We start from the raw sequence: 17,325 nt of genomic DNA on the forward strand, positions 1-17,325 counted from the left end.
CCTGCATTCTGGCCAACCTAGAGTGGTCCCAAAATTAGTTGTTCCAGAAATAAAATTAAGTTTGGGACAAAACACAAATGTGACCTAAATGGAGCATTGTTTTGTTCTCCTTCAAGGTGTTGATTGATAGTGAATGAAACAAATCTATACATATGTACAATATGCACGTTGTTTTTTAAGTTTAAATGAAATCACCACGTCGTTTTTTTTACGACTTATTTGCAAACATCATACCAGATGAAAGACGAAAAAATATAATTTGTTGCCAAAAAATTAAATAAAATAAATTTGATTTAAATAAGTCGCTATTATAAAAAAACGGGAAAATGCTGCGTTAAGTAGCATTATCATTATCGGTTGACTAACCTTTGCTGAACCTCAGTTTGGTGATAATTTTAATATGTGTGCACATTGAACTAGATTTCAGTTTCAAGCGCTTATCAACGTCTCGAAGCAACCAAAAACTTGGTTTTTTAATCGAGCTTTCGAGGCACGGATCTTAATATAAGTATAGCATGCAATACTTATAAATATATTACAATTATGAACCCAATTACTATTTATGAATGACATAGTTTTTTTTTCTCTTTCTGATCTACGTTTTAGTTCGACACTCCCCGGAATGAGAGTTCTGGGTGTGTGTGCGCTGCTCTTGGCACTGCTTGCCAGTTGCCAGGGCTACAACAGCTTCAGAAGCAGTTATCGGACCAGTTCCTCATCCTCATTTGGTAATGGACAATCGCAAGCTCTGCTACAGCCAACTATACAGCTCAGTACCTGGGGTGAAATTCATAAGGTTGAGGTGAGGGAATTTGCTAATCGCTTGACTGAGGAATATAATGCGATGTCCTCTGGAGGCAGCAACAGTCTGGGACACTCCTTCAACTGGAGCCGTAAGTAGTCTCGAAATATATATACCCTGTATAAGGTGTATATATTGTTCGCTTATTTTTAGACCCCGTACTTAAAAAAAGTACAGGGGTCTATTGGGTTTGTTTTACCGAATATGTGCGTAACAGGCAGAAGGAGGCGTGGCAGACCTGATAAAGTATATATATTCTTGATCAGCATCAATAGCCGAGTCGATATAGCAATGTCCGTCTGTCTGTCTGTCTGTCTGTCTGTATGAACACCTAGATCTTGGAGACTATAAGAGCTAGAGACCCCAAACTTGGTATGTAGGTTCCTCTATATTGCAAGCAGATCAAGTTTATTTCAAAATTTGGTCACGCCCCCTTTATCGCCCACAAGTCAAAAAAAAAAATTTCATATCCAAATTATAAGAACAATTTAAAAGCTAGTGACACCACATTTGGTATGTAGATTCCTCTATCTTGCAGGCAGGTTAAGTTGGTTTCTTTTTTGAATCAGACCACTATATCATATAGCGCCCATAGGAACAATCGGTCGAAAATCAAGTTTTAGTATGAAAAACTTTTTTGTTTAATGAGATATTGTAACCAAACTAATACAATAAGCTTATGACTTGGTTTTATATATCCTGTCCAAAGTTGGATTAAATCGGAGCACAATATCATATAGCTGTCATAGGACCGATCGGGCGAAAATCAAGTCTTAGTATGAAAAACTTTTTTGTTTAATGAGATATCGTAACCAAACTAATTAATTATGTATAGCAATTGGTTTTATATATCCTGTCCAAAGTTGGTTCAAATCGGACAACTATATCATATAGCTGTCATTGGACCGATCGGCCGAAAATGAAGTCTTAGTATAAAAATCTTTTATGTTTTATGAGACATTTTTACTAATATGATAGAATATGCATTTAAGTTAACTAAATATTTTTTAATTTTTTCCATTATTAGTTTTTGCCATAGTAAGTACGGGGTCTCCGACAGTCGAGTATGCTCGACTGTAGCACCGGCCGACTAGTTTGAATACAAAATTGAATAAATAACATAACATTTCTACCGAACCGATAATTTAACTAAAAAGAATCAAATTTCAATTGGAATTAAAAAAAATACATTTATAATATCACTTCTTACCGGACGTTGTCTTCTGACACAGCATCCGTCCGTCCAGCTTGAAATTTTGGGGTCAAACTAACACCTTAATCGGTTCACTTAGAGATAACATAATTAATTGAGGAAAAAACATGACCATGTTCAACAACTTTTCAGTAAATGGACTTGTATATGTGTTATGAATATATATTTTATTAGGTTTAATATACATATTAGAGATAACTTTAGACTTCCGAAATAAATCGTGACATCATTATTTTAAATTGATGTTTCAACTTGCGTTGTTGCACTATGCGAATTTACTTTTCAAAATCAAGTATACAAAATTTTTAATGTTTAGTTGAAGTGTAGTGGTTATGTCCTTATATTCTATTATTCACTTATTCCGACTCTAGCTTTCAAATTCAATTTCGGAAATCACATCACATATTTTAATAATGAAGTAAATGAAATTTTTTTAAATACTTAAGAATTTCATGGCTCAAAACTATACGATAGATATTGGCGAGTATAACGAAATATACGGGAAAAACTGTATAATTCAATAAATTTGTTTTAAATATGTATGTAATATTATAATTATTGTAATTCATCCTTACTTTTGCTAGTTAATTCTCCAAAATTTTTTTATAACATTATTCAGAATTTTGTATTTTTTTATATGCTTTGCGATCAAAATACAATTTTCAGGAAAATAAGAAAGCATTATAGAGGTAGCTAAAGCAATAGTTGCAGGGTATTATAATCGCTAAGAGCGATTGGGAATATTCCAAGGCCTTGATAGAAGATTTACTGACCCTGTCTCTATTTTAATGATTAAATCTCTGAAGTGATTTACGAAATAAGTATAAATTCTGTATTTCTAAAGTGTAAGTATTAATGTTGTTAGTATAGCTGGGTCTGTCTCTGTTTTTCTAATTTAATCAAAAAAATGGAACGATTAGGGTGACATTTTAGTATATTTTTAAACTTATTTAATAATTTGCTGTATTTGTGTCTTTATATTATCGATTTCTTTTTTATGCATATGGAATAATGTAGCTAAGAAGAATTATATTTATATTACCCTTTATAATATAATACTTTTACTATTACTAGCAAATATTCAGCAGTTAAGTGGAAAAAGTGCCAGCGAGTTGGATGCATTGTGTTTCCAGACTAGTCAGAAGTTGGTAAATGATATGCGCCAAGGACTCATAAGCTATTCCAATATTGTGCAGCCAATGTTCTTCGATGCGAAGGCAGAAGAAGTTCTACAGCGATATGCCAGTGAAGGAGGAGGAAGTCTACAGCAGACGGTGGACCTTAATCCCTTCCATCCGGTCGATTTGAGTGGCTTTGATGAGGTGAAGAACTACGCGTATCCGGCTGAGGTGAAGGTCATCGATGGCAAAACTTATGTGGTGCATCGCAACTGCACAGAGGCTACAAAAATAACAAACAATGTTGGCCAGGTTACCCATGGATACCATGTTCAGCAGCCAATGTCTCCGACCAGTGTCACCTCAACTGTGACACAGAGAGAAAATCTGCAGAATTGGATTCGACAGCGTATGGAGCCAACAGTAATGGGATACAGATCTATTGTCAATGTCGATGATAGTCGAGGTGCCGCATTTAATGCCCCATCCTACAGTCAGATTAGTGCAGTTCCCACCTTCAACCAGGTGAGCTCGCCCAGCTCGAGTTCCTCGGTGACAGTTAGTCGTTTGAATAAGATGATTACAACACACCCGGATGGTACGAGCTCTATAGATGGCTCAGAGTCTCAGCAACGTTGGGTGGATGGGAAACTCGTCTACGATAATCAGCGACCCTTTGGCCAATCCACGGTGCCACGTGACGAGCAATGGAAGCGGGAGGAGCGTGAACACTTCTTCTGGTATTTGACATCCCGGCAAAGCTTGGAGAGCTGGCAGCATCAGCAGGAGGATCGTCTGCTTGGAGTGGTTCATCGTTATCACACCACTTTGCCAAACTTGCATGAGTTCCATCGCCGGGAGCTGGCGCGTTATCATGCGTTGTTGGGTCAGTATCAGTCACAGGTTCAGGATGCCAACAGTTGGCAGCGACAGGAGCGCGGTCGTCTCGACTGGCTCATCCATCAGAATAGCCTGACGACTCAGGAGTTCGATCGCTGGCAGCGCGAGAATAACGATAAGTTGCGTCAGCTGGCACAGAAGTATGGTGTCCAGCAGGATGAACTGCAGCAGTGGCAACGTCAGGAACTGCAGCGTCTCTACGTGCACTTTAACCACGTCAACGACTCCCTTGGTCCCAGTCATCAAACTCACATTCCATCTACAAGCATACCCGACTCCAGTTCGTTGATTGCCGACAATGCCCAGGAGCAACAGCGTCTGGATGATCTCATTCGTCAGCACAATGCGACAATTGCCCAGCTGCAGAACTCGATACGCACCGATCAGCAGCGCCTGAAGGATCTGTCGATCAAGTATCAGGGTGACATGCAGAGCCAGACACAGTGGCTACGTGGGGAAGTGGCACGCATCGGTGATTTGATCAAGGAGCAAAATGAGCAGGTGACCAGGTTGAGTACCTGGCAGACCTCGGAGCGTGCTCGCCTCGAGTCCATGCTGAAGGAACATCGCGGCAGCTTGACCGGTCTGCAGCAACAGATGGCCCAGGATCGCAGCTATGTCCAGAATCTGGCGGCCCAATATCGTGTGGGAGTCGATGAGCTGGAGAAATGGCAGCGTGAGGAGCTGCAGCGATTGCAGCTGGTTGGACAACAGCAGCTGGAGAATCACATCAAGGATTGGCAGTCAGCAGTCAGCACAAGTCTGCGCAACATCATTGCACAGAATCAACTCACCATCGAGCAGTTCCAGAGCTCAATTATCAATGATCGTGCCCAACTGGAGCAGTTTGCACGGACTTACAAGGTGCGCGTGGATGAGATTGAATCGTGGATCAAGAGCGAGTTCAACAAATTCAAGTCCGAGGGTCTACTCAAGGATGTGCAACAGGAGCTGGTCACATGGCAGCAACGGGAACGCGAGAGACTCGAGACTCTGGTGCAGCACAACTCGTTGACTGTGGATCAACTGGAGTCGAAGATCAAGAAGGATCAGTCGCATTTCTTTGAGCTGGCCAACACATATCAGGTGCAAGTGACGGACATTCAGGATTGGTTGAAGCAGGAGCTGCAGCGTCTGCAAAACGAGGGTCTACTCAAGGTTGAGGCACTCAAGGATTGGCAGCTGGCCGAACGTCAGCAGATCTCCAAGCTGGTTCAACAGAACAAGTATTCCACTGATGAGTTTGAGAGGAAACTCTTGGCCGACCGTGCTCGCCTTAACGATCTATCCAAGACCTATAATGTCCAGGTATCTGAGATCGAGCAATGGATTCAATCCGAGGGCGATCGTCTGCAGCGTGAGGGACAATTACACATGGAGACGCAGCTCAATAATTGGCAGAAGATTGAACGTCAACGTCTTTTGGATCTGATCAACAAGAACGATCTGTCCATTGAGGATCTCGAGAAGAAGATCAGCAAGGATCAGACTCATCTCTATAGTCTGGCCCAACAGAATCAAGTGCGCGTCGAAGAGATCGAGCAATGGATCCAGCAGCAGATCGAGAAACTCAAGAAGGATGGCCTGCTCGAGATGCAGAGACTGCAGAACTGGCAACAGGAATGGCGTGGCAATCTGACCAACATGGTACAGGAGCGAGACTACACTGTCGAGGAGTTCCACAAGTGGTTGCTGCAGGATCGTGCTCGTCTCCAGAGCCTGGCCATGCAGCATAATGTCCAGATCGAGGAAATCGAACAGTTTGTCAAGAAGGAGGAGCATCGCTTCATCGAGATGGGTTTGCTTAAGCCAAGCGAACGTCTGACCAACTGGCAGGAAGTGGAGCGTCTGCATCTGAAGAATCTGGCACAGCAGCAATACAAATCCACTGAACAACTGGAAGCCCGTCTGCGTCAGGATCGTGAGTTACTCGAGAAATTGGCTCGCCAGTACAGCGTGCAGGTGGAGGAGATCGAGAGCTGGATGAAACAGGAACTTGCTCGTATGCGGGACGAGGGTCAACTGCAGATCGACAATCTCACCTCGTGGCAATTGGCGGAGCGTGAACGTCTCGAGACGCTGATCAAGCAGAACAAACAATGGAACGCCGAGGATCTTCAAGCCGAACTGCGTAACGATCGTGAACACATGCAGACCATGGCCTTCCAGTATCACACATCTGTGGAGGAGATCGAACGCTGGGTGCAGTCCGAGATCGAGCGTCTCAAGCAGCAGGGCAAGCTCAACATCGAGAAGTTGACGGCGTGGCAACAAACCGAACAACAGCGTATTCTCAACCTGCTTCAATCCCAGTCCAACATAACGTTGGATCAGTTCCAGGCGAAGGTAATTGAGGTTTACTAGATGGATCTCCCAAGCAATCTTTCCTTATTAACTCTGGGATCTCCTTCTTCTTGACAGGTACAAAACGATCGCAGCTTCCTGCTCAATCTGGCGGATCAGCATCATGTAAGCGTCATGGAGATTGAATCGTATGTGACGCAAGTGATCGAAGATCTGCATAAGAAGGGCAAGTTTGAGGTCGAACAGTTGCAGTCGTGGCAGTTGGTGGAACGTGATTACATCAAGTCCATGATAGCCGAGTATAAGAATGGACTGTCCACGGAAGAGTATGAACGGAAGTTGCTTGCCGATCGGGCGCATCTCAATCAATTGGCGGAACAGTATCGTCTGAATGTGGAGCAAATCGAGGAGTGGATGATTGCCGAACTCAAGCGTCTCAGAGGCAACACGGAGGCATCGCTAAAGACTCTGAGTGCTTGGCAGGTGTCGGAGCTGGAACGCCTGCAGAGTCTGGTGAAGGAGCAGACCCATCTCACCTATGTGGAGTTCGAAATGGAACTGCAAAAGGAGCGCGAACGCCTCCAGAGCCTGGCCAATCAATATTCCGTCAATGTGGAAGAGATTGAGCAATGGCTGCGCCAGCAACTCATCAATCTGAAGACAACGGGCAATGCCAAGGTCGAGAATCTAACGAAATGGCAGATTGCCGAACAGGAGCGTCTTATTGAGTTACTTTTGAAGCATCAACAGGATGGCAGCTACGATGAAGTTGAACGTGAACTGACCAAGGATCATCAACGTCTCCAGAGTCTGTCGCAAACGAATCATGTGAGCATCGATCAGGTGGACAATTGGCTGCGTGAAGAACTGAATCGTCTGCAGAACTCAGGACTTGTCGAGTTCCAGAAGCAAACCCAATGGCAGCAACAGATCAGCAGTGGCTTCAACAACTGGCTCAAGCAGCAACGGGATTCAACAAGCTATCAGGAGTTTGTGGAGTTTTTGAAGCGCGATAAGGCGCGTCTCAATGGCATCGCCAGCGATTATCATTTGACTGTGGAGCAGGTTGAGGAATGGGTTAATAAGGAGACAGCAAGACTTTCGCTGATTGGGTCGATTGAGAAGCCACAGGATAGCGTTAGCTATGAGCAGATTAACATCTGGAACCAACAAAGCGCCTCTCAGCCATGGCAGAAGTACTTGACAAACCGCCTTCGCATTGAGACGAATCTCAAGCCCATGACCTGGCAGGAATTCGAGCTGTACTTGGTACGCGATCGTCCGGCCCATGAGCGTTTGGCCCAGCAGTACCACATCACCGTGGAGGATATACATCTGTGGCTTCGGGACTCAGCCAGGCAGCTGGCCAAGGAGGGTCTCGTCACTGGCTCTTTGACCGTCGAGGAATGGCAGCTTAAGGAGCAACAATATATACAGAATCTGATCGATCAACAATTGAGCCGACGTCAGAAGTGGACCATTGAGGAGCTACAGCTGAAGCTGCTCAACGACCAGCAGCATATGTTGGATGTGATGCATCAATATCGAATAAGCATGGAAGAACTCAAAGTCTGGTACAACAATGAGCTCAAGCGTCTGTTGGATTTGCGTAGGATTGAGCAAGGATTCGGCTTGCAGTGGCAGACAAAGGAATTGGAACGCATCTACCAGACCGTCGTCCGACATCCCATCAACATTAATGCGTTGGAGCAGCTTCTGTTGCGCGATGTGAACACCCTGGCGCCACAATACCATGTCAGCGTTGAGGAACTGCGTGTGTTTATCCACGAGAAGCTACAGAGGTTGTCGGACATGGGTCTCATTGTGGATGGCACCGCTGTGGGCATCGATTGGAAGGCGCAGGAACGTCTGCGTTTGCGTCAGATTGGCGCCAGCGTTATCATCACCAGCAAGGAGCTCCTGGAGCACATCTCCGCGGACAACAGCTATCAGAATGACTTAACTCGTCTCTATGGCGTCAGTCTGCAACAATTGGCGCCGGTTCAGCGCATTAATGTGGACAAAATGGCCCAGGAACATCTGCTCGAGCAGCGTAACCTCATTGTGCTCACCTCCTGGCAGCAGAAGGAACGAGATCGTCTCTACGAATTCATTGGCACCCAGAACATGACACTGCGTCAGCTGCGCGATTGGCAGCGTCAGGATGAGGAGAAGCTTCAGAGATTGGCCCAACAATATCTGATTTCTCTGCAGGAGTTGAAGGCGTGGCAGCTCAAAGAGTTCGAACGCATCATGGCCGTCGCTCGTTACTATGGCATGACTCTAACCGAGCTCCAGAAATTCCGCGATGATGAACTCCAGTATCTGACCTACTTGAATCATCGCAAAATCTTGAAGCCAACGGAGTCTCAGAGCTATGAGTCCAAGCAGCAATGGAGATTGCAGCAGCTGCAATCCAAGTACAGTAAATACGGTCAGGAGTTGAGCATGTGGCGACGCATCTTGTACCTGCTCAGCCAGGGATTGATTAATCTGCCCGTCAACAACAACAACAACAACAACGGTGGTTACATTGTGGATCCGGGCAAAGCCGGTGCCACGGCAGTGAATAAACCCACTTTCTCCAAGGATCGCGGCGATCAACCTCCTCATGTCTATGAGGAGAACGACAATGAAGATGACGAGCCTGGTCTAGAGGGTGAAACAAAGTCTCCTTTGCCACAGCCACTGCCTCAGCCCATGCCCGTAGCATCCACTCCAGCTCCTCTGTCATATCAACTTAATTCTCCAAGTGGAGGCTTTGAATATCGTCGCCAAGATTACACCATCAATGTGCCTGTGGGCACTGCATCTGCCTCGGCCAGCGGTGGACCAACTGGATCCTCGGCCAGTGCCAGTGCCAAGCTGAGCAAATGGAGTCGGGCGGCAGGCGAGGAGCCAGACTTCGGACAACAGCAGCAGGTGGATCTGAGCTGGAGTGAGGATCAACTGGATGGTGGACAGCAGCAGCAGCAGGAGGAGAAATTCGATTGGAATGCCAACTACAATGATGGTGGCCAACAGCAGCAACAATTGCTTGACAATCAACAGGAACAGGACTTGGGACAAGTGCAGGTTGAGGATTTGACGGGTCAAGGTTATGGTTCTCAGTATGGTCAAATGCACCAAGCAAAACCAGTTGAAGCTACGGTAAATTATAAATAGTCCTCAGTTTAAAAGCCGTCCCTAATTTTTCTTCCATTTCAGACGCAACCCAGCTTTTTTGGTAAAATTAAGAATAAATTTACCGACATCGTCGGTTAGAATTCAAAACGAAAAACTGCCATTAAAACAAAAGGAAACACCAAAAAAAAAAAAAGAAAACGAATTCACAAATGGGAACGCACAAAAAAAATTCTACAAACGTTTCTTTAATCTGTTAGTTAAGTCTTAAAGGAAATGTTGTAAGTTTTGTTTGTTTGTTTGTTTTTGTGGATGGGGTCACAGTTGACCGCATCTACTACTACTAAATATACATAGATACATATATGTGTAATACTCGCTCTATAAGAACCTACCTTTGTATTTTGTTTTGCATTTTTTGTCTAATAAACTTTGAAAATATATAATTAGCAACTGTATTTGAATCGCTATTCATGCAATTCTCATCTGCCTTCATCATAAACATTTAGAAACATAACAAGCCTTTTGATAGTACAGTTTTTGGTTCAAAAAGTTTTGCTAAGATATGAATCTAAAAGGTCCTTAAGTGGATTTGATTCATGTGGAAGGAAAAGGAAATTCAATATAATATTTTGCCAGGCACTTAAATTGCGTTATAACTTTGTTAGAGACTCTTATATCGTACTTATAATCGTAAAATGCTTACAGGTAACTTAAGGTTCTTATACAAAGAAAGGGAGAGGGAGAGAGAGAGGGAGAGAGTGACTGAAGTTATAAATGAATTTTCAAAACTTAAAAGTTGAATAACTCCCAGACTCTCTTGAGTTGATCTTTACAACAGATAAATTAAATTTGTTATAGACGAGGAGAAAGGGAGAGAGGGTTAGACTCTCTATAGTTCTATAAAATCTGATCGCGTGAACAAATTTTGAAAATCAACTTGAAATTTTTAAAATAGATATTTTTTCTTCGTAAACTTGGAAATTCATTTTGGGACAATACCAACTATATATATACATACTTTTGTTTAGTTAGTTTGCGGAAGTGAACTTGGGTTAAATCCTCTAGAGAAAACTATTTTTGCTGACTCAATAAAGGTAGGAAATAAAATCAATGGAAAATCTAAAAAAACTAACATTTCTAATGCGTGAATTTGCTCAGATGCTCTCCAGTTCCGCTAATGGTCATTATATTAGATATCTTTAAATGCCTTATAGGTCTTTCGTAGGTCTCTTGTTCACTATGTCTACATTCCTATACGACTTATTTACAATAATCTTGCGTCAATCAACTAAGGTGAGCATTAGCCACACCAAAATGAGACGCACGAAATTGCAGACCATCGGTGAGCTCCTCCACAGCCACGCCCACTGCCATGGCTGGGCCTGCGCCCATGCTCAAGCCATCGCCTGTCTCCTGGAGCACATGATGCTTGAGCTGTTCGATTTGATGGAGCAGCTTGAGTGTATCCTCATCTAAGCTGTCATCCTCCTGGCGCAATTGACGCTGCTGTTCCTGCTCCGCATCAATGTCCCATTCAAGTGACTCGGGTGTGGATATGTGTGACCAGGAGTTCTGTGTCGAGGAGCAGCAGGATGTGCGAGTAAAGGAGCCACCATAACGTTGTCCGCCCATTCGCGCCAGACGTGCCACTGAATGATGACGTCCTTGGCTGACGGCCTGCGATGCTGTCGTCGTCAATTGGTCCAGGGAAGCGTAACGTGCTTGGGATGCCACCATGGGTGGTGTATCTTGCAGCGGCTGCTGATGCTGCTGCTCCTTCTCCTTTTGCTGTCGCTGCTGATAATGTCTCAGCTGCGAGTACTCATGCTCCCATTCCAGATCTAGCGATGAACTGGCCCTTGAACCTGCCAGACGCACATAGCTCTGCATTTCCGTCTCCTGGCTGGACGTCGCGGTGGCATTGACCAACTTATGCACATCCAGATTCTGCAGCTGTATATCCGTTAGTGCGCTGTGGAAACCAAAAAAAAACAAATAGACAACGTTAATAAGACCTTCCTATTTTCTAGTTCACCTCACCTGTCATTCTGTAGCTTCGCGTAGCTGGGCTGCTGATCCCAGTATCTGTCCAGGAACTGTGGGCATTGTTGCTTCCGCTTGAACTTCAATATGCGATAGACAAGACCACGTCGCTGGCAACGTTCGCTGGCAGTCGATAAAAGCTCCACTTCCGGCTCATCTCTAGCTGCTGCTCTCGCTCTGCCTCTCGTTCGGGGACAACGCCTGCAAATGGAGGACAAATGCAAATTGTATGTGATACTCTCTATGTATGTACTTATGTGATGTATATTTCACTTTTAAGTCAGTTTGTAGCATGTATCCATTTACAATTAAAGATCGTTTAAATGGTATGGTTCGCATCGATTATATATTTAAAAATGATGTGTTGTTAAAAAAAAAATATATATATATTAAACTAGTCGGCCGGTGCTACAGTCGAGCATACTCGACCCCGTACTTACTATGGCAAAATCTAATATTGGAAAAAATTAAAAAATATTAAGTTAACTTAAATGCATATTCTATCATATTGGTTACAATGTCTCATAAAACATAAAAGATTTTCATACTAAGACTTGATTTTCGCCCGATCGGTCCAATGACAGTTATATGATATAGTGGTCCGATTTGAACCAACTTTGGACAGGATATATAAAACCAATTGTTAAGCATATTTAATCAGTTTGGTTACAATATCTCATTAAAGAAAAGTTTTTCATACTAAAACTTGATTTTCGACCGATTGTTCCTATGGGCGCTATATGATATAGTGGTTCGATTCAAAAAAGAAACAAACTTAACCTGCATGCAAGATAGAGGAATCTACATACCAAATTTGGTGTCACTAGCTTTTAAATTGTTCTTATAATTTGGATATGAAATTTTTTTTTCGAATTGTGGGCGATAAAGGGGGCGTCGCCGAATTTTGAAACAAACTTGATCTGCTTGCAATATAGACAAACCTACATTCCAAGTTTGGTGTCTCTATCTCTTATAGTTTTTGAGATCTAGGCGCTCATACAGACGGACAGACGGACATTGCTATATCGACTCGGCTGTTGATGCTAATTAAGAATATATATACTTTATAGGGTCTGCCACGCCTCCTTCTGCCTGTTACGCACATATTCGTTAAAACAAACCCAATAGACCCCTGTACTTTTTTTAAGTACGGGGTCTAAAAATAATTAAAATAACATTTTTTTTTAAAAATATATTGTAATTATTTTCTGTTTATTTAGTAATTAGAGTTATTTTATGATTTTTGAGTACAAATAAAAATTTTACTTTTAGTTCATTATCCAGATAGTGTTTTTTGATATCGCTGTACTAAGTATTGACTTAAGAACTTTACCGGCTAGGAAACCGCTAAATAGCCAAAAATAAATAATAAGTTAACACAAGAAAATGGTAAAATCCATTAAAAATAATTGATCTTTTGCGGAATCAGAATCGCTAACACTTAATTTATGACTAACACCTATTTATATTTGCTTGTTTATAGACAGAAAATTCGGTAAAAAAATAAAAAATCACAAAATCAATTCTATTACATATAGAATTGCATTTGCGATTTTTTATATTTTTTGTTTTTTCTGTTTATACAAATATTTTAAAAATTTCTAAAACACTAAACTATGTTTTTAGTCAGCCTGCAAATAATATAAAAATAGCATGTTTGCAATATTATGGAGTGTGTCAAATGGGTGTCACAGCGGAAATGCCTTTCGTTTGATTTGAGTTGTGGTTTATGACCCACCCCCACCCATATACATACGTACTTAGGGCTAGCGAAGCCCCTTTCGGTCGTTGTTTGTGGCAGGCATCACGCACTCAAGCGTTGCATACTTTTAGGCTGTTGACCCTGCAAGTTGCGGAGTGGAATCTAACATTTTAAAATGGACGTAAATTATGTTTTCCAATGCAATTTCAGTTTGGTGCGTTCCACACGAATTGTACTAATTACGGGTCGTTAGGTGATCACCTCTTCCGCTTTATTCACCACCCTTTTAAGCTTGTATTGATTGCCGAGTCAGCAACACACTTATTGGATTTGCTATGGCATAGCATACTTTTGTGGCAAAGTAAACAAAATTAAATTTTAATTAACTGTGTGAGTGTGTGTCTGTGTGTGCGAGGTGCTGCGTCAGGTGGCAGGTGGCAGAGGCTTACCACAGATACCAGCTGTTGGCAGCGGGTGTATCGCAGTTCGTGGAGCTGGACGTTGAGGAAGACGATGAGGCTGCAGAGTTGGAGTTCGAGTTGGAGTTCGAGTTGGAGGCGGAGTTGGTGGTTGTGGTTGTGGCGGTGGCGGTGGCTGTGTCGGTGGTGGCAAGACAACTGCCGAGACATGAACCCATGCTCCACCGTTGTTGCAAGGCCGCCAATTGTGCCACAGTATTTGTTTTTGTTTCAACTTTCGCTGCTTTTCACGTTGTTGTAGCTCTTCCAGTTGCGTGGATTAATTGACTCACAGTGGGTGACATGACGCGTCTTTACTTTCTGCTCCTTTTCGACTACTTTTTGACTACGTCCTTACTCCTTTATTTTTTTGATGTTATTGTTTGTTGTTCGAGTTTTATTGTTGCTTTTGCACTTGCATTGGTTCAGGTCAAGGCTCACTTTTGCCACTTTCTTTCTTCCTATTATTGTGGCATTGTCTGGCTTGAGCGTTTTTCAATGTTACTCCACACCACACACACACACACTCACACTCGCACTCACACATGCACATGCACACTGAGAGCGTAACTGCTTTGCGTACGTGCGAACGTCACTTGGTGACGCACCGCATGATTCCACTCTGTTCCATTCGTGTGTAAACTGAAACAGTCGCTGCCAAGGAGACTCTAAGTTTCTGTTGTAGTACCAGCTGACATCAAATGTGGTGAGGGCGGGGGCGAGGGCAGCGGTTGACAGTCAGCTGTTTGGGCATTCAACTGTCACTTGCTGAAGTCAAAAAGGAAGCGTCAAATGTAGAAAAGCTTTCTTCTAACTGTGTAAAGTTGCGAAGCTTGCAAAGCTTAAAGCTTAACCCTGTCGCTGTCCAAGCTTCTGTTAAAGCTGCTGCTATCTCTTTGGGGTAATAATGGTAAATTTTTATTAACATAACTGTTAGGGGTGTGTGGTTAACATAACGCTGTTACTCGTTACTTACTGCTCAAATAACAAATATGTTAATAACGCTTGGGGCAGCGCTGTTAGAGCAACAGTGAAAGAGACGTTATGCCATCCTATGTAAATGTTATCAATGCTGTAAAGAAGATCTTTGTATTGCATCTATGTATCTTATGTTAATTACTCTTGGGGCAACGCTGTTAGCGAAACAGTGAAAGCGACCTTTTAAATTGTATTAGATATTTATTTGATCGTTATCAATTCTGGTTATGTTAGTAAATGAGTTACTTGTGATTTTGCTTGTATGATTGTACATTTGATATATATTGTTAAACATCTTATAGGGTCTTTCATTGGAATGTTTCCTTTTTTTGCGGGCAAAATTATTATATTTTTTAAAATTTGAGAGCTTTATAAAAATGTAAGCATTGTAAATATAATATTTTATGTTTTCGATTTTCCACGCATTTCTCTCACATGCAAGTCGTTAAAATTCGACACACTTGCACAATAATATTTTGCCTAAAATATCTTTCAAAATCTATTTAAATTTAGTAACGCACAGACATCTTTCAAAACAATTTGAACGCTTTCAAGACCCCAACAGCTATTAAAACTAACATGTGCATGTTAAATACAGAGACTGATATGTTAAAGGGCTGTGAATACTACATTTGTTTACGTTTCCAATGCCAGACCATTTGTTAGACGTAGGAGAGAGATCAGTCAGCGATTACTTCACTTGTCCATATGCTGATGAAAGTCGTATTTTTTTCTTTCGCCTGATCCCTTCTGTTCAGTGAAAGCATAAAACAAAATGAAATGAAATGCACTTTAGATGTCGGCACATGTGCTGAATGTGTTGTGTATTACTTAAAACTAATTTAGAGGATTGAAGCAGAGCAGTTCCCCTTACATACAGATGTCAAATGCATACAACGAAATAGGTTAAATTTTAAAGAAAGTTTTCTATTTATTTTTGATTCACTTTGTTTTTTCGATAAAACTTCGAATGCTCTTAGACAAAGGATGCAAGTCAGCTTTAATAAACTTTCAACATAATAGAAGTTTTACTCTTTGGAAACTTTAAGAGTCTTTTGTATTTGAAAATTGCAAGTAATATGATAATGGATAAAGTGAAAAGGATTAATAATCAAAGTACATATGAAGTAGTGCAGCATTAGCTTCTTTTGGTTCTATTTACGGACATGTATGAAAAGTGTATTACCTTTCAAAAGGAATAATAGAGCACATGATGCCATCTGCTTATCCAATCGTAATTTACTTAAACTGTATTGGGACTAAGCACCTTGATGAGCCGCAGCCGAAGTGATGAAGCGACCAAACAACGTAGCAACGAAGACCAACAACGATGCTTTCTTTCTGCATTTTTGTCTCGTGTCCGTCTGGACTTCGGCTTCGACTGTTGATGCTGCTGATGCTGCGTTCGTGTTGTCGTTCGTGGCTTCGTTTCAGTGCCAAATCGGCTGTCGTTGCGTGCGGTTGTCCTCCATATCTATATGTCGCTCTGTTGTTTCCGATTGTGTGTGGTTCGGTTCTATTCTCTGCTGTCCTCATAGACGTGAAATTCGATTGTTGTGTTGTTGTTGTTTATATGCAGCGGGCAACAGGAATAGTAATCATAATATTGTAATTGTATTAGTAATTACAATTGCGATTGCAAGCTGCTGTCCATTAATTAATCATTCTGTTATTTTAAGCAATTGCTTTTCTGTCTCTCTGTCGCTTTTCACTTGTGTGTGTGTATGTGTGTGAGTTTGTGTGCGTGAGTGCGACTTGTCTGCCGGCGTCGGCGTCACCGTGTCTATGTCTATCGTCTCTATCGCGTCTCCCTAATTAAGTTCTTGTGCAAATGTTGCAAAAACAGAACAGAGCGACAGAACATGAAAATGCGTCGCGTTCTCGTCTCGATTATCTATTTATAAATTAACATTATTTTCCGACTGCAGATAAAGATAGAGCCTTTATCAGGACATTGACACTTGGTGAGTTAACAAAAGGAAACCTTCAAATAGAAAGGGGGAATTACTCGTAAATAAGTTATCAGAAATGTACTACGATCAATTCAATACTAAGCAAAGAGGATCACATCCTTAAGTGGATTATGTTTACTCTTAAATGGATTGTGTTAAAATTTTAAGTGAATCGTGTGTGACTGTTAGGTGATCATCTATATAAATTCAATAACAAATGTATATTAGATCTGAATATATGGAAAGTTAGTGAGAGTGAAATAAACAAGTTAATACTATCCGACAAAAATATATAGAAACTAAAGACAAATGCTTTAAATTGAAAGAAGTCAATGAAGATAAAAGGAAGTTGTTGTAAAAAAAGAGCATGAGAAAAAATATCAGGAAACAAATCTGATGTCGATACTTAAACCATTTTTTCCCCCTAAGAATCGGTACCTTTCATGTAGTTTTATTACAATTTGTAATATATTAACAAGATACATGACATTATTGGACAAGTACGATTAATCACTAGTATTAATTAGTAACCTTCTGTTTTTTCGTTGTTTTCAAAGAAACTGTATTGTAGTATTAGAACTGATAGTACACAGCTGAAATTTAACCTTTTACTGAAATAAATTTTTCGAAAAGTATTGGATTCAATATTTGTTTTGTTATTAATCCGTATAAAATATACAAATGAAATATTGTTATTGATGATATGCTTATTGATGCAAATCATACGAA

At 41.5% G+C, this 17,325-nt stretch overlaps 2 protein-coding genes across 2 annotated transcripts; one reads left to right on the forward strand and one right to left on the reverse strand.

Annotated features, from left to right (window-relative positions):
• Positions 1–606: 606 nt before the first annotated feature.
• LOC117779811 (tiggrin) lies at positions 607–9,918 on the forward strand. The gene is made up of 4 exons (XM_034616131.1): positions 607–893; positions 3,090–6,379; positions 6,455–9,487; positions 9,545–9,918. Exons 1-4 carry the CDS (start codon positions 623–625, stop codon positions 9,599–9,601), a joined length of 6,651 nt encoding a protein of 2,216 aa, XP_034472022.1. The 5' UTR covers positions 607–622; the 3' UTR covers positions 9,602–9,918.
• Positions 9,919–10,622: 704 nt separating this feature from the next.
• LOC117779812 lies at positions 10,623–14,359 on the reverse strand. Its single transcript, XM_034616132.1, has 3 exons — positions 13,658–14,359; positions 11,504–11,707; positions 10,623–11,435 (listed from the first exon to the last, which is right to left on the reverse strand). Exons 1-3 carry the CDS (start codon positions 13,843–13,845, stop codon positions 10,748–10,750), a joined length of 1,080 nt encoding a protein of 359 aa, XP_034472023.1. The 5' UTR covers positions 13,846–14,359; the 3' UTR covers positions 10,623–10,747.
• Between the last annotated feature and the right edge of the window lie 2,966 nt (positions 14,360–17,325).

This window comes from Drosophila innubila (assembly GCF_004354385.1).
Source record: "Drosophila innubila isolate TH190305 chromosome 2L unlocalized genomic scaffold, UK_Dinn_1.0 4_B_2L, whole genome shotgun sequence".
Taxonomy (NCBI): domain Eukaryota; kingdom Metazoa; phylum Arthropoda; class Insecta; order Diptera; family Drosophilidae; genus Drosophila; species Drosophila innubila.

What these genes read in the sequence shown, in the direction of transcription:
- LOC117779811 (XM_034616131.1), top strand. Translation starts at nt 623, where the DNA reads ATGAGAGTTCTGGGTGTGTGTGCGCTGCTCTTGGCACTGCTTGCCAGT. An exon ending in ACACTCCTTCAACTGGAGCC is followed by an intron (nt 894 to 3,089) that starts GTAAGTAGTCTC and finishes TACTATTACTAG; the next exon opens with CAAATATTCAGCAGTTAAGT. An exon ending in TGGATCAGTTCCAGGCGAAG is followed by an intron (nt 6,380 to 6,454) that starts GTAATTGAGGTT and finishes TCTTCTTGACAG; the next exon opens with GTACAAAACGATCGCAGCTT.
- LOC117779812 (XM_034616132.1), bottom strand. Translation starts at nt 13,845, where the DNA reads ATGGGTTCATGTCTCGGCAGTTGTCTTGCCACCACCGACACAGCCACC. An exon ending in GCCAACAGCTGGTATCTGTG is followed by an intron (nt 11,708 to 13,657) that starts GTAAGCCTCTGC and finishes CTCCATTTGCAG; the next exon opens with GCGTTGTCCCCGAACGAGAG. An exon ending in GCGAAGCTACAGAATGACAG is followed by an intron (nt 11,436 to 11,503) that starts GTGAGGTGAACT and finishes TGGTTTCCACAG; the next exon opens with CGCACTAACGGATATACAGC.